This window comes from Bufo bufo, chromosome 7 (genome assembly GCF_905171765.1).
Source record: "Bufo bufo chromosome 7, aBufBuf1.1, whole genome shotgun sequence".
Taxonomy (NCBI): domain Eukaryota; kingdom Metazoa; phylum Chordata; class Amphibia; order Anura; family Bufonidae; genus Bufo; species Bufo bufo.
The window spans coordinates 212,427,056-212,453,071 of NC_053395.1; the positions used below are offsets into that span (position 1 = coordinate 212,427,056).

The following is a 26,016-nucleotide window of genomic DNA, read 5'->3' on the forward strand; positions in this document are numbered from 1 at the left end:
TATGCTAAGAAGAGGCCATTAATGTGTATTACCGAAGAAATCCCTTACATTAAAATTTGATTTTTTTTCAGTTTTAAACAAAATTCTCTCTGTAAACTGCCTCCATTATTCATTAGAATGCAAATGAATCTTATGAGACCTCATGAAAGAGTAGAATAACCATGGCCAGTGACCTGCAACAGTGACAAAATGTCTTTTTTTTCTTCTCTACAGGAACCAACATCTGTGCTAAAAACAATGGAGGATGTCAACAAATTTGCTTATACCGGGGGAATATGCAAAGGACGTGTGCTTGTGCTCATGGATATCTAGCCAAAAACGGGATTACTTGTCTAAAACACAGGGGTTATTTGCTATACTCTGGAAGAACAGTTTTGAAAAGCATTCACCTTTCTGATGAAACAAATTTGAATTCACCCATTCATCCATATGAAAATCCGGAATATTTCAAAAACATCATTTCCCTGGCATTTGATTACAATTTCAGTGAAAAAGGAACTAACCGCATTTTCTACAGTGATGCTCATTATGGAAATATCCAGTTAATTAAAGATGATTGGACGGGAAGAAAAGTGATTATTGAAAGTAAGTGAGCCTTGGCTTTTTTGGTGGAATATAATGAAGTTTATGAGACAAATGGAAGTCTACTCTACTAGATAGAAGTCTATTTTTAATATGGTACATTGTAGCTTACATGGTATTTGGTATCACCTAGATCAGTGGACTTTAAGCCGTGGCTTTCAACCTCTTGCGGAATCTCAACTTCCAGCATGCCGAGCTGCCAGGGAATGCTGTAAGATATAGATTTGAAAGTCTAAAAACACTTGCCTAGGTGATATTATAATATTAATAAGTCACATCATTTATTGAGGTGTAAAAAAAAAGACTTTAACGTGAGCTCAACATTGTAATAGCTTCCCCAGACTTAATATCTTAAGGCTTGGATTTTTCACCCGAACCAGGGATTGTAAGTTGACATCACTAGATACTCAAATCTAGAGATGAGCGAATTTCTCAAAAATTCTATTTGGTTGGTTCGCAGAATTTTCCCCAAAAATTTGCTTTGATTCGAATATATTAGAGACAAATTGTGATAAAAACAGCTATTTCCAGGCTGCATAGAGCCTGCACTGTGCCTTGCAGTAACACACATAGGGAGAGTGCTGGGGTAGTGAAATAATACTGTCAGTCAGTATGACATGCAGATGACAGGAGTCGCAATTAGAATCACTGCACACTTCACTTATTTGGGCAGTTACAGAACCAAAACTGACCAAATAACTCAAGTATGAACTCAGGTCCATGTTAGCGTCAAGAAGAAGTGCACTCCTTTTACACCGTCACCAGCTGATTCCACATCGATGTCTACAGAACCTGTTCTATTAAACGCTCATACAAGAAGAGCCCCCCGACAGTGTAGAAGGTGTCAGCAGTAAATTTGTGTTGAAGTCACTGATTATTTTGCCCTTCCTCTGATTCATCAGAACAATTGTCCCCAAAAAACAGATCCTGTCTGTGGAGCATCCGCCTTCACTCGGTCAGCATTTGCTCAGTAATCCATGAGTATTTGTAATGCCAAAAAAAACAGGAGTGGATCTTAAACAGAGATGACACATGAAGGTAATATTTGCATGTCTTCTGTGTTTTGTCCTGACTCCTGTGTTTGGCTACCAAATCATAAGCCAATTCTGATGCGACCATACAGGCCTTAAAGCTGCTACACAGACAGTATCCATTGTGCATCTAATTTTTCCTTCCTTCTGACCGATCAGAAGAAAGGTCACATAAATGGTGATTTCAAGAAGGCCAAATAAGGACAATAGTGACCCCGTCATAGAGTGGGGAGGGTGGTAACAGCATGAGAAGTCCACAGAGTGGCCATATGACATAGTGGTGAGGTAGGAGCAGCATGAGGAGACCACAAAAATGCACAATGACAGGGTCTAGAGGTGGCGGCAGCATCAGGAGGCCACAGAGTGGCACAATGACAAAGTGCGGAGGTGACAGCAGCAGTATGATTAGGCCACAGAGTGGCACGGTGACATAGTGTGGAGATGGTAGCAACAGCAGCAGCATGATAACACAGAGTGGGAAGGTGACATAGTGTGGACATGGCAGTATCAGGAGGCCACAAAGTGGCACGGTGACATAGTGTGGAGATGGCAGCAACAGCAGCAGCATGATAACACAGAGTGGGAAGGTGACATAGTGTGGACATGGCAGCATCAGGAGGCCACAAAGTGGCACGGTGACATAGTGTGGAGATGGCAGCAACAGCAGCAGCATGATAACACAGAGTGGCAAGGTGACTTAGTGTGGACATGGCAGCATCAGGAGGCCACAAAGTGGCACGGTGATATAGTGTGTAGATGGCAGCATCTGTAAGCCACAGAGTGGCATTGTGACATAGTGTGGACATGGCAGTAACATGATACCACAGAGTGGCACGGTGACATAGTGTAGAGATGGATTATCTAATCTGATGCATCAGGCATTGGTGGGTGGAAATCCTGGATGATCCACACCTGATTCATCTTGACAAAAGTAAGTCTCTACACATTTTGGGTGGACAGCCGAGTTCTTCTTGGGGTAACTATGGCCCCTGCCGCACTAAACACCCGCTCTGATGCCACACTACTGGCCGGGCAGGACAGCTTTTCCAGGCAAACTCAGCCAGTTGCGGCCACAAATCCATTTTGGCTACCCAGTAGTCTAGTGGATCTTCTATGATGGCTGGCAGGGTGCTTTCAGAGTATGCCACCACCTGCTGGTTCAGGTCCTGCTCCAGGTCTACCTGCTGCTGCTGCTGGTGAGCAGTTTCTTCACTATGCGGGTGAAGAAAGATGCTCATCAGCAACTCTAAACTCAGGTTGCTGGTGCTGCTGTCACTTGCGTCGAAGTCGAAGATCCAGTCAACCGATCAAGAACCGCTTGGTTGCTATTCAAGACACGACCGCTAGCTGACATGTGCACCTGATTTGTCAAAATAAATTCAACCTGAATCAAAAGTGACCCAAATGCCCTAAAAAGTCATGAATGACACTCTGTGGTCTCCTAGGACTGTATATAACCTATGTCAAGATCTTTTTTTTTTTTAAAGGCTTTATTTTTCCCATTTTCACAGAAAAAAAAATAAAAAATTAAATAGGGGAACAACCCCCTCAACAAGGTATAACCTTGAACATCACATTCAATTGATAGGCAAAATAATAGGATTGCATATAAATAATGCGTCAGCAAATGCAAAGGTCGTTAATGTAATTCACATCAGTCTTAAAGCATAATTATTACCGTAAAATCAAATTGTTTAATTAAAACCTGTCTCCATTCACACACACATTCATACTGGCAGTGACCTGGACGTCTCAAAACTCTCCCAGCCCCATTACACAGTGATCGAGTTTGCACTCAGCCAAATATCCCAGATTTTCCCAAATTTTTCAGGTATGCCCCTAGCTTCATAAGTTAGCTTATATACTGATACTGTACCATTAATAAGCTGGATCCAATGAGACAGTGTTGGTTTTTTGGGGGCTTCCAGTTTAGCAGAATTGACTTTCTCGCATAAAACATCAGCAACCTATAAAGGATCTTAGTATGTCTAGTCGGAATAATATTGTTGACAAGACCTAGCAGACTAACTTCGGGTGATACAACTGCAGGGAGCCCCAGACGAGCATCAAGATATCTATGTACCTGCGTCCAGAATTCAGCAATGACCGGACACTCCCATACCATGTGCAATAGTGTCCTCCTGCCATTATCACATCTTGTACACGTATCGGAGGCCAGTTTATGCATGCGTACCAAACTCACTGGGTATAGTAGACTCTGTGTAACCATTTCATCTAAATCAGCTGATCCCGTGCTCAAATCACCGTCCACCTCCAAGAGGCCGACAGCTCTTTCTCATGATAATCTTCCAATGCAGGAATATAAGCCCTCCACTTAAGAAAAGCCCTTGCCATCGGCGAAGGCCGGGAGGGTAGAAGGAAAGCATAAAAAGACGACACCATTTTAGTGTGGTTCGCCCATCTGGCAATTTTCTCTACTGCACTATATTCTAGCCTCAAAGGACCAGCCCCAAACTGGGATTCACAAGCATGTCTCAGTTGGAGAAATCTAAAAAGAGATGCTTGTGGTAGGTTGTATTCCGTTTGCAAGGTTGAGAATTTTTTTTAAAAAACCGTCTTCATACACTTGCGTAAGGTATTTGACACCCTTTCGCGGCCAGAACTGTAAATCAAGCAGAGAATGCAGTTCTACAAGTTTGGGATTTCCCCACAAGGGCATCACTGGGGATAATATATTGCTTTCCTCTCCATCCCCTCCCACCCCCGCAAAACATATTCCATGCATTGATCACCCCCGCCATTAGTGTAGTAAGATGTTTAACCGGGTATTTCCCTGCTCTGTACACTAAGTTCGTCATAGCTTCATACGACCCCATGAGGGCCGCCTCCAATACCACAGCCGGGTTATAAGGGTCTGCCTTAATCCACCAAGCAGCATAATTTAGTTGTGTTGCAATGTAGTATAGGTACATATCCAGAAGTGCCAGGCCACCTCTCTCCTTAGACGCCTTCAAAGTATCCCTAGCTATGCGAGGAATGGAGTGCTAGTAAGCGATCTAGGGTTTGAAAATGAGATTTCTGCAAAGTTAAAGGAGTTGCTCTATAAATGTATAGTAGCTTAGGAAGAAGGACCATTTTAAATATATTAATGCGCCCTATTAGTGACAATGGTAGTGTCTCCCAAGCTTTCAGTTTTTGCGAAATGTATTTGACTACCGGGTTTATGTTTAAATCTATAAACTGGGTGAGATCTTTATGTATGACTATCCCCAGGTATGTGAAATTACCCACCACCTGAAGTGATGACCTGGGTGAAACGCTCTGGGGGGAAAACTCATCAACCAAATACAATGCCGATTTGGCCCAATTGACCCGTAGTCCCGAAAATGTTCCATATAAATCCACTATCTCTAGTAAGGCTTCCAAAGAATGGCCTACATCTCCCAAGTATATCAGCATATCATCCGCGTAAAGCGAGATCTTTTCGGATATACCTGCAATGGCCCAGCCTTGTATTCTATTACTGCCTGCTATATACACCGACAGCGGCTCCATTATTAAAGCAAACAGAAGGGGTGACAAAGGACACCCCTGTCTGGTGCCTCTTTTCAGCACAAACGACTTAGACAAATACCTATTGACTCTTACCCTAGCCGTTGGTTGTAAATATAGCAAGTGCAACCACTGGAGGAAATTCTTGGGAACCCCCATTTTCTTTAGGACTTCCCACATAAATCCCCACTCCACCGAATCGAACGCCTTCTCGTTATCCAACGAGGCTATCGCTCTGCTGCCTGCATTATCATGTGTGATTTGTAGGTTTGTAAAAAGGCATCTCAGGTTTATGTCCGTCGCTTCCCGGGCATGAAATCGGATTGATCCATGCCTACTACCGATGAAATGACTGACGCCAATCTACTAGCCAACACCTTAGCCAATAGCTTAGCATCTGAATTTATCAATGATATGGGCTTATATGAGCCACACTGATCCGGTGGCTTCCCCGCTTTGTGTATGACCACTATAGTAGCTTCATGGAATGATGTTGGCAAGGCCTCACCCTCCAGAGCATGGATAAATAGCTTACTGAGCCTCTGACTCACTTCCTCAATCTGAAAATTGTACCACTCCACAGGGAAGCCATCCGGACCAGGAGTCTTTCCTTTTGCCATACATAATATTGCATGTTGAATTTCCTGCGGGACTATGGGGCCATCTAATAACTGCTTCTCTGAAAGCGCTAGCTCCGTCACCGGGATAGTATCCCAAAAAAATACTATTTCCTCTGTAGCAGGTACTACTGTTAGTGGAACTTCCATTTTAGCCAGATACACCAAGGTTCTCCCATTCTTATCCCCTTCAGAAAATATGTTTTGCTTCTGAGCCATGAGGCATTTTTGTGTGAATTCCGTTAAGTATAAATTGTTTTTGTCTTTGAGCTAAAAGCCAAAGTGAATGATTCTCTGGTGTGGGGTCATCTATATATGTTTTCTCTGCAACATCTAACTTTACCTCTACTTTTTCCCGCAAAGAGAGCAGTTCCTTCCTGTGCGTTGCTATCGCCGCTATTAGTACCCTTCTCAAGACAGCCTTAATTGCGTCCCATACCACCAGTGGATTGGAGGAGCCCTCATTAACTTCCTAATATTCTGAAATAGCTTCCTTACACGCCACTCCCACAGGAAGGACGTCCAGCCATTTTGGATTTAACCGCTAAGTAGAGCGTGGCCTACTGCTCGGCAATGTAAGGATTATCTGCAAGGGGGCATGATCTGAGATACCCCTCGGCAGATACTCTGCAGCTTTCACCCATAGAAGCCCCTCCTGATTTGTAAAGGCCAAATCTATACTGGACAATGCATTAGCAGAAGTCGAATGGCATGAGTATTGTTTTGTGTTAGGATATAAGTTCCTCCATACCTCCGTCAAGAGATGTGCTTGCGCCCAATATAGTAAAGCGGGGTTATGTCTGGGAGAAGGTCTAAGTCTGTCAAGGTCACCATCTAACGTGGCATTAAAACCCCCAATATGAACAAAGGAGCCACAGGTAAGACAACTACTCTGGCCATAATTTGGTCAACCACATCCCTCTCAAACGGTGGGGGTACATAAATACCTACTATTAAGACGTCACAACCTCTAATGTTAGCTTGCAACAGTACATATTTCTCTGCCGGATCAATGTGCACGGAGATCAGCTGAAACGAAAGAGTCTTACTGACCAGTATGGAAACTCCTCTAGCATAGTTAGAATATGTTGCATGATAAACAGATCCCACCCATGGTCTTTTAACCGCCAACACTTTTTGACCCCGGAGATGAGTTTCCTGAAAAATAAGAACATCTGGGTTATACTTCTTAATGTAATTAAACACTAGCGCTCTCTTAACTTTGTCATTCAGTCCCTGGACATTCCAGGAAATTAACTTACATACAGCCATTGTTGCTTAAGAAATATATCCCCTTCTCCTCCAGATCCTTCAGCGTCACTGCCCCATTCACACACACACACATTCCAACTTAAACCAACAAACCTTCCCATCCCAGACCCACCCTGCCCAGACATCACCAACCTGCCTAAGCTTAAATTCCCTAAACATAAACTTGTTCTTTATAGACTAAGGGAATACAGTCTATCTAGCTAGAACATGACCCAGCATGGAACTTGAGTCTATCAGTAGTAATCAATACAAAGAACGAACTATCTAACTCTAAGTAGAGCTTAACCCTTGTCTGTAAGGATATCACGTAACACAATGTTAGAATCAGTCCTGCCAGATGCACTAACAGGCGCAACGGCAATAAACCTGAGTAAACAACCTCAACCATGCAGGTCTAATAAATCTGTGGCCCGTCATGGGCGTCCGTTACTTACGAGAGTACCTGCAGCTTGCGCCATCACATGTCATCGCGGACGCTGTTGATCTATCCAGTCAGCCGCCTCTTCAGGAGTTTGGAAGAACCTGGATCTGTCTCCCTCTTGGATCCTCAGTTTGGCCGGGTATATCATGGCATATTTAATCCCGAGGTCCCGTAGACGTGCTCTGATAGAATTGAACTGGCGACGTTGCTTCTGCACTTCAGTTGTAAAATTCGGATAAAAGGACAGCCTCGCATTTTCCACCTGGACATCTTTCTTGCGTCTGGCGGCCACCAGTATAGCGTCTCAGTCCCTGTAGTTTAAAATCCGCATTATGAAAGGGCGTGGGGCAGCTCCTGGCGGCAAAGGCCTCGTAGGGATTCTGTGGGCTCTTTCAACCGCAAAGCTGGATGACAGTTCAATGGGAGCTAGCACCGTACGAATCAGTTGCTCAGCATACTCCTCCGAGTTGGATCCCTCCACCCGTTCAAGTAGGCCCAGGATCATGACATTATTTCTCCTATTGTGGTTCTCTGCGTCTTCCACACGTGCCATTAGAATTTTAACTTGTTGTAAGTTGCTAGTGGTTACAGAGATGACATTTGCAGAGTCTTCCACCTCGCCGAGGCGACGCTCCACTTTATGTGGTACGATCTCTCATTTTGTCCATATCATGGCGCAGACAGTTGATATCACTCTGTAGATGGTCAATCTTTGTGGTCAGGACTGCCTGACATGCTGCAATGGCCAACATTATCTTATCAGCCTGTGTTTCAGGGCCTGCGGACGTGCACTGCCCTGCCCCCATGTCTGTCTGGCTCATGTTATCTACTAGTTCCTTCCCTGGAGTAAGACTTGCTGATGTCGCAGTTTTACGGCCCATAAGTGCTTATAAAAGAAGAACTGTCTTTATTGCCCAGGAGATGGGTCTGGATAGGTCTCACGCAGAGATCCTGGGCAGAGAGTCCATAGATATGGAAAGTCCTGTGAGCCACGGCCTCAGATGTATTCTCGGCTAGCTTATATCGCAGTGGGGTCTCTGAGCCACCTGATGCATGGCGTTTGTATCAGTCCCTGTAACTGCAGCCCTTCTGGATGTTTCAAGGGCTCTTTACTATTGTGCCCCCAGCCGCCTCACAGGGTGCTCGCCGCGTCCCCTGCACAGCCGAGGTCACTGGTCTCACTCCCACTGAGTTCCACTATCAGGCGTCTCTGTCTGGCTCACCTGCCGTTTTAGCCAAGGAGCGGGGTGATTACTCCAGCTGTCTGCCCTTGTGTGGCTTTGGTTCTCCGCTCCCACCACCAAGAACACCCCTCGGCTGCGAACTAAGGGTCTCTGTAGCACGCTTACTGTTGTTGCCAGCGCGCTCCGACCAGCCGCAAGATGGCCGCTCTGCTCAGTGCACAGACCTTTCTCAGCACGCTTCTTTGCCCCAAGCGCAGCAGGACTTTCACCGGCCACCTCCCGCTGTGTACCGGAGGTTACTGTTGGATCTCACACCCCAGTTGGGTCCACAGGATATCTTAAAAGGCCAGGTAATCAGGATGGTTCGGCAGGATGGCAAGGGAGCTCTTCAACATGCGTCTTCACTCCATGCCGGTAGACTACGCCCCCATGTCAAGATCTTTAACATCAAGACATCAAAGTTCTATCAACATGTATGTTGGATGTCGATAAACGGATGGTAGCCAATGGTAACAAACAGCCTGTTTGCACCCTACACTGTCAGATTTTCTTTAAAGTTGAAAGCAGTCCAAAAATGTTTGTATTGTGAACTATAAAATGGTTGATGCCATTTTGATCATTTCATGTGGGATGAATCCCAAACACTTCAGATTTGTTAGAAACTGAAGTATTTGGGAAATTTGCAGCAAGTTTGATGTGGCAGCAAGTTTGAAGTTCAGAATTGATTCGCAGATCTCTACTGTCAATGACGCTCACCACCATTATATTGCATAATATGTTATATACTACTGTATAGCTTGTACAGCTTCTGTGAACACATGAAACTTTATAATACATTTTACCTGGGGAAATGTTCCTCATTTTCCAGTTGCCTCTAGGATCCCTTTCTCTACCTACAGGCCCTCTGTCTGGAAATGTTAGCAGTCACAAAATTTCTATTTACAGTAAGACAGTCCATGAAATACAGGGTAGATGCATGAGGACGGAGATGAAGCTTCAGCATTTCTTATTCATGCGTATGTGAGGCTGCAAGAAGAAGGGGATCCAAGACAAATGAATGTATACAGAGCACAACTTTTTCAAGAAACTGTCAACTCTTTTGCCATAAAGAGAGGAAGTTTAAATTTGTAAGAAAGAAGTAGACTGATAACAAAAGACTCAAAATATGCCAGATGGACACAACATTATTTGACCCAGGATCGGGGCTTATGTATTCATAGGTAACTAAAGAAAGATCAAAGAGAGGTCAAGCACAGACCTTGCTTTGTAGCATTCTAAATCTTGAAGAGCTCTCTGGTCCGTTTCTTCTCATAGACCCTGCATTAAAAGACCAAATAAATAACAGTCTACAGAGCTTCTTATTTTAGACTTCCTTGCAGGACAGTCAAAATTTTAGATCTTTGTACCTGATTCCACCAAAGAAAGCCTCAAGGTGTGCTCGCTCAATGTGTTTTCATATTTTCTAGACTTGCATTAAAATCAGGGATGTGAACTTGTTACGTTTCGCTTCTTTGAGAAATCCATCAACTTGTAGAGACATAGATGTTGTACTCATTAATGTTGCATTGACTCTAAGCTTCATATGAGGAATTTGTTTTACAAATGCATGTGTACACAGAAGTATATGAAGAATTAGTCCAACTTGATTCAGCAGGAGCCTCCTACAACATGTATGGAGATAGTTCAAATTCAAAAACAGAGGTCAAACTCTAGATTGTTTTATTGTATGAATTGGTTCAGGCTTTAACCCCTTAGTGACTAGCCTGTTATGAGCCTAACTGACCAAGCGTTTTTCTTCTTTTTTTGACCTTTGCCATCCAAGAGCTATATTTTTTAAATTTTTAGTATATATAGCTGTATTATTATGTAGTTTTTAATGGTGCCATTTTGGGGTACACATAACTTTCTGATTAACTTTTAACTCTTTCTGGGAGAGAGATGGGAAATGGGAAAATTAATTCTCTGGGTCAGACCGATTACAGTGATATCAAATACATATAGTTTTTTTTTGGCAATAAAACCCCTTTTTTTAAAAGGAAAAATAAAAATAAAAAATTGCATTGACGCTTCCCAAGACCCATAACTTTTTTATTCTTCTTTCTATGGAGTTGTGTGAGGGCTTGATTTTTGTGGGATGACTTGTATTTTTCATTGGTATCATGTTGGAGTAAATTCCACTTTTTCATTGCTTGTTATTAAGGTTTTTTTTGGTGACATCTAAGAATAAATTAGCAATTCTGTAATTTTTTTTTTTTACGGCGTTCACCATAGGGGATAATTTGCATGATATTTATGTAGTCCGGACACTGCAATACCAAGCATAGGGGGAGATTTATTTTTTTTTTGCAATTTTTTTCATTGAAAAGCATATTTTCAATGGAAAAAAGCGTATTTTTTATGGAACTTTTTTATTTAATAAATAATATGTTTATTAAGTTTTTTCTTTTTTTTTTTACCACTTAATAGTCTTACAAGGGGACTATAACAGACAATATTCTGATTGATTTTAAAATGCAATACATTATCCCTATAGTTCATTGCATATTAATGTCAGTGCTATACTGACATTGACCAGCAGGCTGTGCCAGAGAGGCACAGCCTGCTGGAAACTACTTAAGGCGGGCTTGGGGCCTTTATATGACCCCAGTGTGCCTTCACGCACATCGGCACCCTACGATCGCATTAGCGGGTGTCACGGCTGAGGATGGGGAATACCCTCAGCCGTGCGGTATCAGAAGATGGAGTGGTCGCTGCGCGGCCAGGACAACAGGATTAGGGAGCTGGTGACCTCCTAATCGCATCCCTAACCTGACCCTGACTCCTAGTTACATGAGCCGACCTTGATGGTAGGAGGGCTCATGCTCCGGAACCTAGAAGTCCCTGCTAGCCCTCAAGATGGCCCTAAACTAGGAGCTGGGTAGACAGCCCGTTCCTCCTGGACACGGAGGAACAGGAGTCTAAAGTGGCCAAGTAACACAGACAAGGAAAGATAAACAGACATATGGCAGTGACAGGTAAGTGAGCCTAGTACCACACTTACCTGCCACAGACACACAACCTGGAACCCAAGTGCTGCTGTCCACAAACCCCAAAGACAGAGCACACCACACACATCACAGGAAACCAGAAAACCATATGCTGCAATAAGAAACGACCAAACAAACTTCTACCAAACACCATACATGAAGTAAACACACAACCTCATAAACATAGAGAATCACAATTTATGACCACAAGGGTGGCCCTCACTGGCGGATGGAAATGTGACTTTATAGCCCATGCAGCCACACCCACAATCGGACACACCCAGTGCACACACACACTAGGAAGGAAGTTAACCCTTCCAAAACCACAGAAGGGAAAACATAACTTAAAGGGGAAGTGTCCAAACAACAAACACACTGTGGCTGTTGCCGCAGGCAACGACATGGGTGGCAAGCGTGTCCTGGGAGTCAGCCCGAAGGCCGGGACACTGCCACCACATGTACATCATACCACCAAACGTTGCCACGGACAGCCACAGTGCAGGGAAAATGTCAGTGCACACCAAACATAAACAAAGAGCACACAGACATACAAAAGTGCTTACAAACGCGCACACAACTCCGAGGGAACCGCACACATAGCTGTTGTCCGCGGCAACCGCACTTGAGGCTAACAACCTTATGCCTCAAGCTGCGGTTCACACTACAACCCAAAACCGCAGGCAACAGTATGCGGCTCCCAAGGAGTCACGGCCAAAACCGTGGCCGTGACACTCTCACCCCTCAAAGCCCCCCCCACCAAAAAAAAACACGTGAGGGACTCACACAAGGGGATGGGAGAAGGGGACGTCCACTCTCAGACACGGTTCCCAAAAAGTCGCTGTCAGCTGCATCCTCTCCCAGCACACAACACAGCCAGTCCGACGAGGCCTGCAGCCCGCACCAGCGACACAGGGAAGAGAACCACTGAGAGATGGACGAGGGGACTCTCCACACACATCCCCACTCCAGTCGCTGCCAGCAGACATTCCAAACCAGCACGCAGCCGGACCATTTACGGAGCGCTGCCAGCAAACGACTAGAGATGGGAACACGGAGAGGGATGAGGGATCACCAACACGGACGGTAAGGTGGCGGGGAATAAGCCACCAACCGTGCCGTTAACGGTGATCCCCCCGGAACGCTCTCCCTCCGGAGAACGCGCATGCAGGCCACAATGGGATGGCACTGCATGCTGCACCCTCTTCCGAAGGTATGCATACCGCATACCAAACAAACACCACGTGTAATAAAAATATCAGGGGACGCCAAACGAACACGGTGAGGAAATGGCGGGGAAAAAGCCACTCACCGCGCCGTCAGCGGCGAAACCCCCATAACGCTCTCCCTCCGAAGAGCGCGCATGCACCCCATAAGCATATAGCGATGCATGCTTTACACTCTTTCGAGGGTAGGATACTCCCACCCCTCAAAGCCCCTCCCAACAACAAAAGGGGAAGGTTGGTGAGGCAAAAAAACAATGGGAGGGGGGGAGGGGAATGACAAATAAGGAGACACCAACACGGACACGGTGAGAAAAGAATGGCGGGGAAAGCCACTCACCGCGCCGTAACCGGTGTTACCCCTATAACGCTCTCCCTCCAGAGAACGCGCAGGCACCCCATCCGTAGATGGCGATACATGCTGCCCCCTCTTTCGAGGGAAACCACGTGAGGAGCCATTGTGGTCATACTGTCACGGCTGAGGATGGGGAATACCCTCAGCCGTGCGGTATCAGAAGATGGAGTGGTCGCTGCGCGGCCAGGACAACAGGATTAGGGAGCTGGTGACCTCCTAATCGCATCCCTAACCTGACCCTGACTCCTAGCTACATGAGCCGACCTTGATGGTAGGAGGGCTCATGCTCCGGAACCTAGAAGTCCCTGCTAGCCCTCAAGATGGCCCTAAACTAGGAGCTGGGTAGACAGCCCGTTCCTCCTGGACACGGAGGAACAGGAGTCTAAAGTGGCCAAGTAACACAGACAAGGAAACATAAACAGACATATTGCAGTGACAGGTAAGTGAGCCTAGTACCACACTTACCTGCCACAGACACACAACCTGGAACCCAAGTGCTGCTGTCCACAAACACCAAAGACAGAGCACACCACACACATCACAGGAAACCATATGCTGCAATAAGAAACGACCAAAGAAACATCTACCAAACACCATACATGAAGTAAACACACAACCTCATAAACATAGAGAATCACCATTTATGACCACAAGGGTGGCCCTCACTGGCAGATGGAAATGTGACCAGGAGAGTTCCTCCAGCTTACAAAAAGGCTGGAGTACCCCTCAGACATCATGTCTTAACTGAGGCTTTATAGCCCATGCAGCCACACCCACAATCGGACACACCCAGTGCACACACACACTAGGAAGGAAGTTAACCCTTCCAAAACCACAGAAGGGAAAACATAACTTAAAGGGGAAGTGTCCAAACAACAAACACACTGTGGCTGTTGCCGCAGGCAACGACATGGGTGGCAAGCGTGTCCTGGGAGTCAGCCCGAAGGTCGGGACACTGCCACCACATGTACATCATACCACCAAACGTTGCCACGGACAGCCACAGTGCAGGGAAAATGTCAGTGCACACCAAACATAAACAAAGTGCACACAGACATACAAAAGTGCTTACAAACGCGCACACAACTCCGAGGGAACCGCACTTGAGGCTAACAACCTTATGCCTCAAGCTGCGGTTGACACTACAACCCAAAACCGCGGGCAACAGTATGCGGCTCCCAAGGAGTCACGGCCAAAACCGTGGCCGTGACAGCGGGGTGCTGATGGGAGTCAAAGGACCCTTGCAGCGCTTAGACCGGGCCGCCATGAAAAAGCGGCAGCCTAGCCTAAGGCTTAGTGACCACTGTAAAAAGCAGTATGGGTGGTCACTAAGGGGTTAAAACTGGAATGTGTTTGCTGATTATTTCATAGCGAATGGATTGAGACACTGATATATTGCTTCCTTGCATAGATGTCACTGATCTACTTAGGGTGAAAAGCTGCCTATCTGTTTAATATTGTCTCTCCAGATCAGGGGTAGACAACCTTCGGCACTCCAGCTGCTGTAAAACTACAACTCTCAGCATGCACACTTGCTCAGCTGTTCTTGTAACTCCCATAGAAGTGAATAAAGCATTCTGGGAAATGTAGTTTCAAAACAGCTGGAGGTTGCTGATCCCTGCTCTAGATAAAACTTAGCCTCCCCTTCATAATTTTGCAAACGTTCGGCCCAAAAAATGCAGAACCTATTTTCTCTACCTACCATAGGCTGATGGGGTATACCTGAACTCATTACAGTTTTGAGTAATAAAGAGCGATTGCTGGCAAAAACACTTATGTACCCTTATTAGGGTTGTGCAAAACGAGGTTCGGATCATAGCTCCGAAGTTGCTTCGGACAAAACTTTCAATGCTGTACAAAAATCTGTCTCCATACAGCATTCAAACGCATGGGCTCCGGAGAGGTGAAATTCGTTATCTCCGAAGTTGCGAAAGACTTTGTTGAATAACTTTGGCCATCGATTCTATTACTTGAAAACTATTTTAAAACTTGAATCCGTAGTCGGCTTCGATACCAGCTGGTACCTTGGTTCTGAAGTTGACTTTGTATTCAAGTTTTAAAATGGTTTTCAAGTTGCTGTTTCTTTCTTTCCTAATTTCTCCCTCTAAGTCAGTAACACCTGAGGTGGTCGCGCATGCTCAGTTTGATCTTTTAACTGCCATCTACTGTTAGATGCTGTGACAGTTACAGGGAGAGAGCTGCAGTAGAAAGAACACGATCCCTGAGCCATCACATGGAGACTGCTGCATTAAAAAGGATATGCTTCCTGAGCTGTTATAATGAGAAAGTAGTAGCAGAACAGACAAACCCCCTGAGTTGTGATGGGGAGAGAGTTGCAACACAAAGGGAATGTCCCCTGACCAGATAGTGTGAAAAGAATCCACTAGAGGAATTGGAGCAATAAAGGTGAAGAACTCTGGCTCCATGTGAGATACAGGACTGGTTCTGGCTTTGTTCGAAACAGGCTGTCATGTGCTATATCTTGTCTAGTGTTGAACGAACCAAAGTCAAACAAATTGACTTCAGTCCGAATTTCAGGAAAAATTCGATTCACGATGAAGCTGAACTTCCTTGAATTTCCTTGTGCTTCCTCTCATTTCCTTTTGGGATTTGCGTCCCCACCTATCCCTTGGTTGAACTTTATGGACTTTATTCAACCGTATAAACTATGTAACTATGTGGTAAGGAGTCTATTTTTCCTTAAGCGTCTGAGAGGGTTCAATGAGGGGAGGCATTGTGATCGCCGTTCCTTGTCATTGAGCCCGCTACATACAATGGAATGAAATTCGTGACGAAATAACAAATCAAATTTCTGTGTGAAATTTGGCAATTCATTTTTGATAACTTCACTCATCACTATCTATTATACACAAGCATTGTGGCGGGTTGGTTGTGTGCTTCTGTAGCTCATCTTTTGGTGAGATGATGTATTTGGAGAGTATATAATCAGTCACCCTCAAATTGAATGTGTTGCTGTTGGTTTATTTCCTGTTAGGATTGCTTTTTAGCAGGTTGCTTGCTAATTTTCTTAGGATTAAAGTATATAATTGAAGTCTCTGGGAATTATGTTTAATTGGATTCAAACTACTTTTGGCTTCTATTTGAAAATATGAATTGAGCATCAATTGAGGCTCTTTGTGAATTTGCATAGATAAAATATCCTCAGAGTAAGTACAGAGGGTGAAAAGAGACTTCTTCATTTCCATTGTCCTCTATGTGTATTTTAGCTTTCTTTTATCCATAATTATCTAGGCTTGATTGATATACAGTACCATATTTGGCCCTTCAGATAAGTTCATTTTTAAATAGTATGTAAATAATTAAAGGTTCTCTTTAGGGTAATCAAGGAGCAAATGTTCAGTTCCATGCAGTGTCACCATGGGGGAAATTAAGAATAACACATTGCCTACTGAAATCAATGGGCTCTCCTTGATATGCATGGAAATATTAGGTCCTTCAGGCCAAGAGAAACTCTTTGTAGTGCTTCTCTGGTTAACAGATGAGGCTTGCTAAAAAAAAGAACTGTCACTAGCAACCCTGAATTCTCTAATAGGGTGCTTGAAAATGGATTTTGTATACTAGGCAGGCGTTGTTGTCTCCTGCCTTATTAGTGACCTAAATTGAAATGAAGCATAATGTTTCCTTTCCATATATATGGCAGAGTGGGCAGGTAGTTCACGCTCCCCACCATAGGTGCAGTGATGATAGTGTCTCAGGAACTGAGGCAATGACATCCTCAGAGGGTGCCAGCCCCCTTAGATGCCAAAGTCATTAATACCTTTAGCATCTACTGTAAGTGGTTTACCACATTGTGATCCTGGGTTGCCAATGGACTGTCATGATAACAAAATATAAAATAAACAATATAAACTTGGCCTCGTCATCATCATCCTGACCCAAAATATAAAGGCAACGCGTTATATGTGTTACCAGGTAAACCGGCAAAAAAACATTTACAGCAAGTTTGATGTGGCAGCAAGTTTGAAGTTCAGAATTGATTCCCAGATCTCTACTGTCAATGACGCTCACCACCATTATATTGCATAATATGTTATATACTACTGTATAGCTTGTACAGCTTCTGTGAACACATGAAACTTTATAATACATTTTACCTGGGGAAATGTTCCTCATTTTCCAGTTGCCTCTAGGATCCCTTTCTCTACCTACAGGCCCTCTGTCTGGAAATGTTAGCAGTCACAAAAATTCTATTTACAGTAAGACAGTCCATGAAATACAGGGTAGATGCGTGAGGACGGAGATGCAGCTTAAGTATTTCTTATTAATGCGTATGTGAGGCTGCAAGAAGAAGGGGATGCAAGACAAATGAATGTATACCGAGCACAACTTTTTCAAGAAACTGTCAACTCTTTTGCCATAAAGAGAGGAAGTTTAAATTTGTAAGAAAGAAGTAGACTGATAACAAAAGACTCAAAATATGCCAGATGGATACAACATTATTTAACCCAGGATCGGGGCTTATGTATTCATAGGTAACTAAAGAAAGATCAAAGAGAGGTCAAGCACAGACCTTGCTTTGTAGCATTCTAAATCTTGAAGAGCTCTCGGGTCCATTTCTTCTCATAGACCCTGCATTAAAAGACCAAATAAATAACAATCTACAGAGCTTCTTATTTTAGACTTCCTTGCAGGGTAGTAAAAATTTTAGATCTTTGTACCTGATTCCACCAAAGAAAGCCTCAAGGTGTGCTCGCTCGATGTGTTTTCATATTTTCTAGACTTGCATTAAAATGTGTTATATGTGTTACCAGGTAAACCGGCAAAAAAATTAAAAGTAACAATTAGAGATGAGCAAAGAGATAGAGACACAAAGAGAGAGAGAGATGCAAATCAGTTTTCTTCCCAAATGGAAAAGAAAGTTGAGTGGGCTAAAAAAAACTTTTTTGCTTGGTCTTTATTTAAAATGTTTTGACATTTTTGAGTAGTGTTGAGCGAACCCGTGGAAGTTCGGGTTCGCCGGGTTCAGCCGAACTTCAGGTCAAAGATTGGGTTCGGGACCCGAACTTGACCCGAACTTTACCCCGAACCCGGACCTTATTTAACTCAATGGGGACCCGAACTTCACTTCATTATTTTCCATTATAACATGGAAAATAATAGCATTCTTAAAACAGAATGCTAAATAAAATGTCTATTGAGGGGTTAAAAAAAACAAAAACTCACCTCATCCACTTGATCGCGCGGCTGGTATCTTCTCTTCTTCAGGACCTGCAATGGGACCTGCAGTGACTTCACCACGCTCACCGCGTGGTGACATTACCGCAGGTCCTGCTGAATGAAGATAGAAGGTCCTTTTGCAGGTCCTGAAGAAAAGAAGATACTGGCTGCGCGATCAAGTGGATGACGTGTGTTTTTTATTTTTATTTTTAACTCCTCAATAGACATTTTATTTAGCATTCTGTTTTAAGAATGCTATTATTTTCCGCTATAACCATGTTATAGCGGAAAATAATAAAATCCCCCGAACACCGAACCCGAACAGTAAAAAAGTCCAGTTTCTGGTCCAGGTACCCGATCTTTGCTCAACTCTATTTTTGAGATGTAGGGGTTTAAAAAATGTGGCTGTTTCCATCGTATCATTTCTCAGTCCCATTAGCTGACAGCTTATCAGTTTGATAAGAGTTTGGCTATAACGAGTGTTTATGAGGTCAGGAGATCAGAGATAAGGCTTCACATGAACCATTAGCTGATGGACCTTAGAAGTGATACTCTGCAAATATTTCGGAAAACCCCTTTAAAGAAAGACTTGGCTAATAGCTAAGTCAGCATCTCTTCAAATAGCTCTCTCCAGGTGTTTACTCTTTATCAGCCGAGAGAATTGGCTTAACTACCTGAGAGGCCTTGGTTGGAGTTTGGGGGAATACTATTTCTCCTTATGGAGAGCACCTACTGTAGTATGTGTGAGGAAAATTATAGGCCAGAAAACAGAGAGAAAAACATATATGTAAATTAGCACGTCTGTCATCAGAGAGGCTTAACTTTTTTTCTTTTGTAAGGAAACCAAAATTAAACAGGTTTCGGCAGAAACAAAAAATATGCAAATTTTCTGTCCTCCCATTTCCTCCCTTATATTATTTTCTCCGGAAAGTCATAAGCTTACATTATGCCAGTGATGTGCTGCTAAGACCCTAAAGGTTTAGGTTTGACCAGGCATCTGGCTTTCATCGAATTTACCACATGGTAGACTGGATTAATTATTATTATGCATGTGGCACCATGTATTATGAGATCATAAACCATCTCTGCCTTTGCAGAGGGGAGTCATATGGTAACCAGCCATTGCCGGTCAGGTAGCAGAAGGCTAACTGTCTTCAAAGTCAGCATCCAATTTTTGACATTTCTTTTACTGGTCTAAAAAAGCATAAAAACAAGTCAGGAGGCATTGCATTAAAGATATATGGCATATTACAGTTTTTTCACGCTCCATATACTTCCAGATTATAATTTGCAAATACTTTTATTAGCTATCTGAGAGTGTTCGCAGAACTATACCGGAAAAAGTAATGATTCCATAATGCAGACCTGGTCAGAGGGGCTTAAAATCTAATTTGGATTATGATGCACAGAAGAGATATTGTGTTTTATGCAGCCTTGGATATAGATCATCCCGAATAGAGGTGTGCAGGGAGAGGGTGAGGAGGTCATTTCTTTCTCTTCACAATTAAAATGCACAGTGACAGGAGACGTGATTGCAAATTCGAAACAATTACTGCAGAAGCTGACTGAATGTCCTTTTGATTGTAGAATGGAATGAACACTTATTTTCTATACGTATAGTGAGTAAAGCACTGGATCCGAGCCCTCAAGTTGATCTTAGATGAACAAAGATAGAGACAGAGAGTCACTTAACTCAAGCCATAACCAAAGCTCCAAACTGACAGGTTTCCAAAAATAGCAGATTGCAACTTCACAAGACTGAAAAAAAAAAAGATAGGCACTGTAATCTCCTACACCCAACGCATTTAGTGCACATTCTCAGCCTTCCTTACATTAATCAATCTTCATTTAAATCAAATTTGCATCTGAAAGTGACAGGTCCGTCTACAGGAGCGATCTCAATGCATCAGATTTCCATTGGCACAAGATTTTTTTTTCCTGCCTTCACGTAAAAGATTTATAACTTCAAATCAAGTCCTTCATTTCATGTTCCCGGCTCACTAAAAACAGATTTATAACTAGGCGTTATGTCACACACTTCCAGCTCGCTGAACATTGATTTAGAATTCATAAACATCCCATTATCTGACACTTTCTCAGTTCAGCGAAAAGGTTTGCGACTTACAAACATCAACAATACAGCTCATTATCTCACACATCCAGACTAGCCCAAAATCGGCTTGCAGCAAAACAAGAAAAAATGTTTTAAGTAAAGTTGAGGGTGGGTGTCATAGACATTAGTGATCAAGAGCATCAAGGCAACCGCCATCGGCACTTGGAAAAGGGCTGCGATGATTAAAACTAATTAAGTCTATTTTGGAATTTAATGAATGGATGCACATTTAGCGCTATGTATTACAAAGTTACAAATTATAACAAGTATCTATCATGACAATAAATAATAACACAATTACAACTGCTCCTTAGGGACCCATGCACATGTTAAATGTTGTGCAGTGTGCAACCTCCTTGTGTTGCATCTGTTTTATTTCTCTCTGCTGATTTCTGTAGATGTCATTTTTTGTCTTTCTATACATGCTGCATAGGCGGCCTCATACTGGTGTGATATCAGAGCTGGCTTGTGGGGCAAATAGGTGTTTCTCTCTTGCTGTTATATCTTTCCCCTGTCACAATTTGCACTCTTACGCAAGAAGACAGACTGTAACATGATTTCTTCTCCTCCGCCCCGTCACTGCATTCTCACACACTGAGGAAGAGATACTGCAGCATCATACACTGCACCCCCTTCTTGTTCTACCTAAATGATGTCTCTCTACTCTTGCTGGGTGGACAGTCTCATACTGGTGGGTCAATTAGGTGTGTTTCTCTTGCTACCTCCTCTCCCTTGTCACAACATATAGTCTTACATACAGTGTCGGACTGGGGTACCTAGGGCCCACAATTTATTTCGGGGGCCCATCGTATGGATACATTCGAATTTCATAAATAATTGAACACAGGCTGGTTGAGGTGCTGGACATGGAATATATGTATGTAGTGCAGTAAATCTAATGTGTTATGTGCCACTTGTGCAGGGGGTGGGAGACTAGGGGCCCACCTTGCTCAGGGGCCCACCGGGGGATTCCCCAGTACCCCTGTGGGCCAGTCCGAGCCTACTTACATAAGCAAACAGATTGTAATGTGATCTCTCCTTCTTCCCTCTACCAGCATTCTCACACTCTGATGAAGGGATACTGCAGCACCATACCCTTCTCCCCCTTATTCTTCCTAAATGTTTTCTCTCTAAGCTTACTGGGTGGACAATCTCATACTGGTGTTATATCAGAGCTGGTCTGTGGGTCAGTTAGGTGTGTCCGCCTTGCTGCTCTCTCTCTCCCCTCTCATAGCATGCATTAGTACACAAGTACTGTAACATGATTTCTCCTTCTCCTCACATTGAGAGAAATATACTGTAGCATCATACGTCTCCCCCCGAATCTTCATAATTGTTGTCTCTCTACACTTGCTGGATGGGTAGTCTCATACTGGTGCTATATCAGAGCAGGGCTCCAAGCCAATTTGGTGTGTCCTCCTCGCTGCTCCTTTTTTCCTCTCACAATGTGCAGTCTTAGACAAGCAGACAGATTGTAACATTATCTCTCCTCCTCTCTCAAAATGGTCTCACACACAAAGGGAGAGCTATTGAAGCACCCTACCTCTCCCCCCTTTCTTTGTCTTCATAATTGTTGTCTCTCTACACTTGCTGGATGGGCAGTCTCATACGTGTGTTAACTCAGAGCTGGGCTTTAAGTCTGTTAGGCGTGTGCCCCTTGCTACTCCCTCTCCCCCTCTTACAAGTTGCAGTCTTAGAAAGGCAGATTCCTTTCCTCCTCCTCCCCTCTCACAGCAGCCTCACACACTGAGGGGGAGATACTGCAGTATCATACCCTCCCTCCCCCTTCTTCCAGTTTAAAAATTGAACTGTAACTGTAGATAGATTAAATACATTTCTGGATCAATCAGCCTTACAGACCAAGCCATTCCTGGACTGACCTTAAATTACTCTCAAAACGACAGTATCCTATATTTCCTCAAAAAAGAAATCCTACATGGAGCAGGGTTACAAGACTCAGAACTGTCCTTAAAGGGGTTGTCCGGGTTCAGAGCTGAACCTGGACATACCTCCATTTTCAACCCGGCAGCCCCCCTGACTTGAGCATCGGAGCAATTCATGCTCCGATGCTCTCCTTTGCCCTGTGTTAAATTGCGTAGGGCAAAAGCATTTTTTGGAGATCCGGTGACGTACTGGGGCTCTCCATGGGGCTGCCAGGAAGCCCGGTGACGTCACCGGAACTGATGGGCGGGATTTAGCGCTGCCCTAGCCAGTAAAATGGCTAGGGCAGCGCTAAAGAGCGCCCATCAGAGCCGGTGATGTCACCGAACACACTGGCAGGCGGAAGTTTCCGCCCGGCAGTGTGCTATTGAAAACAAAAGAGATCTTGCCCTGCGTGATTTAGTGGAGGGCAAAGGAGAGCGTCGGAGCATGAGATTCTCTGATGCTAGACTCAGGGGGGCTGCCTAGGTGAAAATAAGGGTATGTCCGGGTTCAGCTCTGAACCCGGACAACCCTTTTAATGCCATCAGTATGGAAGTGAATCAATTCCTCCTTTGGAGGTATCTTAGATAATACCACTTCAGGAGATTTACTAGACCTAGTATTTTCAAATCCTCTCCCGTGAGACCCAAAAATTGCCATTTTGGAAATAGTTGTAGACTTACCAGGTGATGAGAACTATCATTCAGTAGTATCCAGGCTGTATTGATATCCTTGAAATGCTTTGTTTCCAAATCAATATCTCCTAATTCTTACACTGTTGGATATCTTCCATGAACCAGACTTAAAAATTTAAAAAATGTGCGTACAGTACATAAGCAGGGGTTGTGGCTGGACAATTGTTAGGTACCTGAGATGAACATGATGATTCTAGCAGGTTGGCTTCTTTCGCATTGTCACAATATTCTATCGATTTGGGTAGGGCTGCATAGTAAAACAGGTCACATAGCTAGTTTCATTCCCATTCAGAGTCACTGCAGCTTGACAATTGTAAAGTAATCACTTATTTTTGTTGGGTAGAGATGAGCGAATCGAAGCTGAGGATGTGGAATTTAATCAAAATTTCCAGAAAAATTTGATTTGCAACAAATTTCCTCGTACTTTATGGTAACGAATCACATTTTTTCCTAAAATGCCTGTTGCATGTGTGAGGACATGGAGAAAGGAACTCTGGGAAGGCGGGATCACCCATAATGCCATGCATGCAGCCAATCAGTAGCCAGCCAGCCCTGTGATGTCACAGCCCTATAAATAGTGGCAGCCATCTTAGATTCTGCCATTAACCAGCGTACTTAGTGCAGGGAGAGACGTCTGCAGGCGATAGGGACAGTGCTAGGAAAGACTTGATTGTGGTGAAAAAAAGATTTATAAGTGCAGAGAAAGGATAGGGAGGAATCGTTCCACAGCATTTACTGTATGTAGAACAGGGTTCAGTAGGGGAGGTTACAAACTGGGTAATAGGAACAATACTATCACACCTTGGTGCACTGACTGGGGATCCAAATTTGACGTTATACAGCTCTGTAATTCCAGCAAACCGTTCTTGTTATTAGGGTGCAAGTGCTGTTTGATACAGCCATTAACAGGATTTATTACAAGGAAATATTTCTATAGTATGTCTTATTTTACTTGTGCGGTGCAGTTATATGTTGTGAAGCCCTTTTTGCCGTGTAATAGTGGCAAAAGAAAAATATATTTTCCCTTGTGCGGTGCAGTGATATATTCTAAAGCCCTGTTTGCCGTGTATTAGTGGCAAAATAAAAATATATTTGCTGTTCTGCATTGCACTTATCTGTTTAAAAGCCTTTTGTGTTTTGTAAAAGTTGAAAAAAATTAGGGCCTTATTGCCGATCAGAGGTGTAGTGATATATTCTAAAGCCCTGTTTGCTGTGTATTAGTGGCGAAATACAAATATATTTGCCGTTCATTGTTGCACTTATATGTTGAAAAGCCTTTTATGTAGTGTAAGAGTGGAAAAAAATTAAGGCCTAATTGCCGTTCAGCGGTGCAGTCATATATTCTAAAGCCCTGTCTGTCGTGTGTTAGTGGCAAAAAAAATTATATTTGCCGTTCAGCGTTGCACTTATATGTTGAAAAGGCTTGTGTAGTGGAAAAGTGGAAAAAAATAAGGGCCTATTTGCCGTTCAGCGGTGCAGTTATATTTAGTGAAGACCTTTTTCCTGTATGGACTGAATTACGTAGTGGTGACATTTTTTATGTGAAACAGACTTTTTTTGGGAAAATTGATGGGTGATTGTAGACTTTGTTCTGTATGAACTGAATTCCATTATCCTTTCATTGGTGAAATTTATTTTTTCAAACATGTTTTTTTCATGAAAATTGATGGGTGATTGTAGACCTCCTTTTGCTGTATGGACCAAATTACATCGTTGTGGGTCCTGCAGTAAACATAATGAAGACTCTGATGACAACACACCAGCAGACTTTGCCTTTACCATCTATTCACAATTGAATTAAGCAGCTTCCGTAAGTTGAAAACATTCATGTGTTTTTATCTGTTCTGTCTGCATCTGATCTCCACAGCACACAAGACATGACAGGAGGGCCTCTGATTTTGTCCAAGTCCAGTTTCTTAAGATCAGGAGTTCCATCAGAATTGTGCGTAACATTCTTTCTCCCTGTGCAAAGCCATAACAAAAGGACTCAGTAGGCAAAATAAAAATATATTCGTCGTTCAGCGTTGCACTTATATGTTAAAAAGCCTTGTGTAGTGTAAAAGTTTAAAAATTTAGGGCCTATTTGCCGTTCAGCAGTGCAGTTATATGTGGTATGGTGATGTGTACGGTATGAGTGCTGGAAGGTGTGTATATCCCACCCAGATACCTCAGCTAGGTGAGATAAATAAAATCCAGAAGGAGAGCGAGATCAAAGAAGGCGAGAGCACATCATTGTCGATCGTAGAATAGTAAAAAGAGAGTATCTGGCCATTAGATGGGCACCGGAGACCCCTAGGCGTTGTCTACTGAGTAGAAAGTCAGTGTTTGTGACAAACCAAGCTCTGCTGGCCTGGGTATGGCAGAATAAAGGAAAAAATGTGACATCTGCTACATCTTTCGGTCTGAAGAAAGGGGGGGGGGGATATGTGGTGATGTGTACGATATTAGTGCTGGAAGGTGGGCATATCCCACCCAGATACCTCAGCTGGGTGAGATAAATAAAATCCAGAAAACTGCAGTGGTTTCAGCAAAGCGTAGTTTGCTGAGACAGTTTTGTTTACATTTTGTTCTGGGCTGGATTTCATTTGGACTGGTAAATAGGTTTGGTAGTGGGATCTTCCAGTCCACACCCTTCGAGTCCAGGTATTGTCTTTTACCTGAGGTCATAGCAGGTGAGGCCTGTTGTAATCAAGGAGGTATAAAACCAACCCTCTGTGTGTCAGTCTGGAGAGAGAAAACTTGGAAACAGAAGCCTACAGAGGCTCTGTGTGGTCTCAGCGAGGAGGGCTGAGGGGCCACAAGACTTTATAAAGCCTGAACTTTGAGGGGCCCAGCGACGTCTACAGAAAGAGGGTCGCACAGTCAGAGTCGGGAGGACTTCTGGAC

The 26,016-nt window shown here is 43.6% G+C and overlaps 1 protein-coding gene across 1 annotated transcript in view; it reads left to right on the forward strand.

Moving 5' to 3' along the window:
• LRP1B (LDL receptor related protein 1B) overlaps nucleotides 1-26,016 on the forward strand; it is a 1,344,280-nt gene that overhangs the window by 973,204 nt on the left and 345,060 nt on the right. Inside the window, exon 42 of the mRNA XM_040441523.1 lies at nucleotides 214-585. Coding sequence (XP_040297457.1) covers nucleotides 214-585 — 372 coding nt within the window. The remainder of the gene's footprint in view (nucleotides 1-213; nucleotides 586-26,016) is intronic.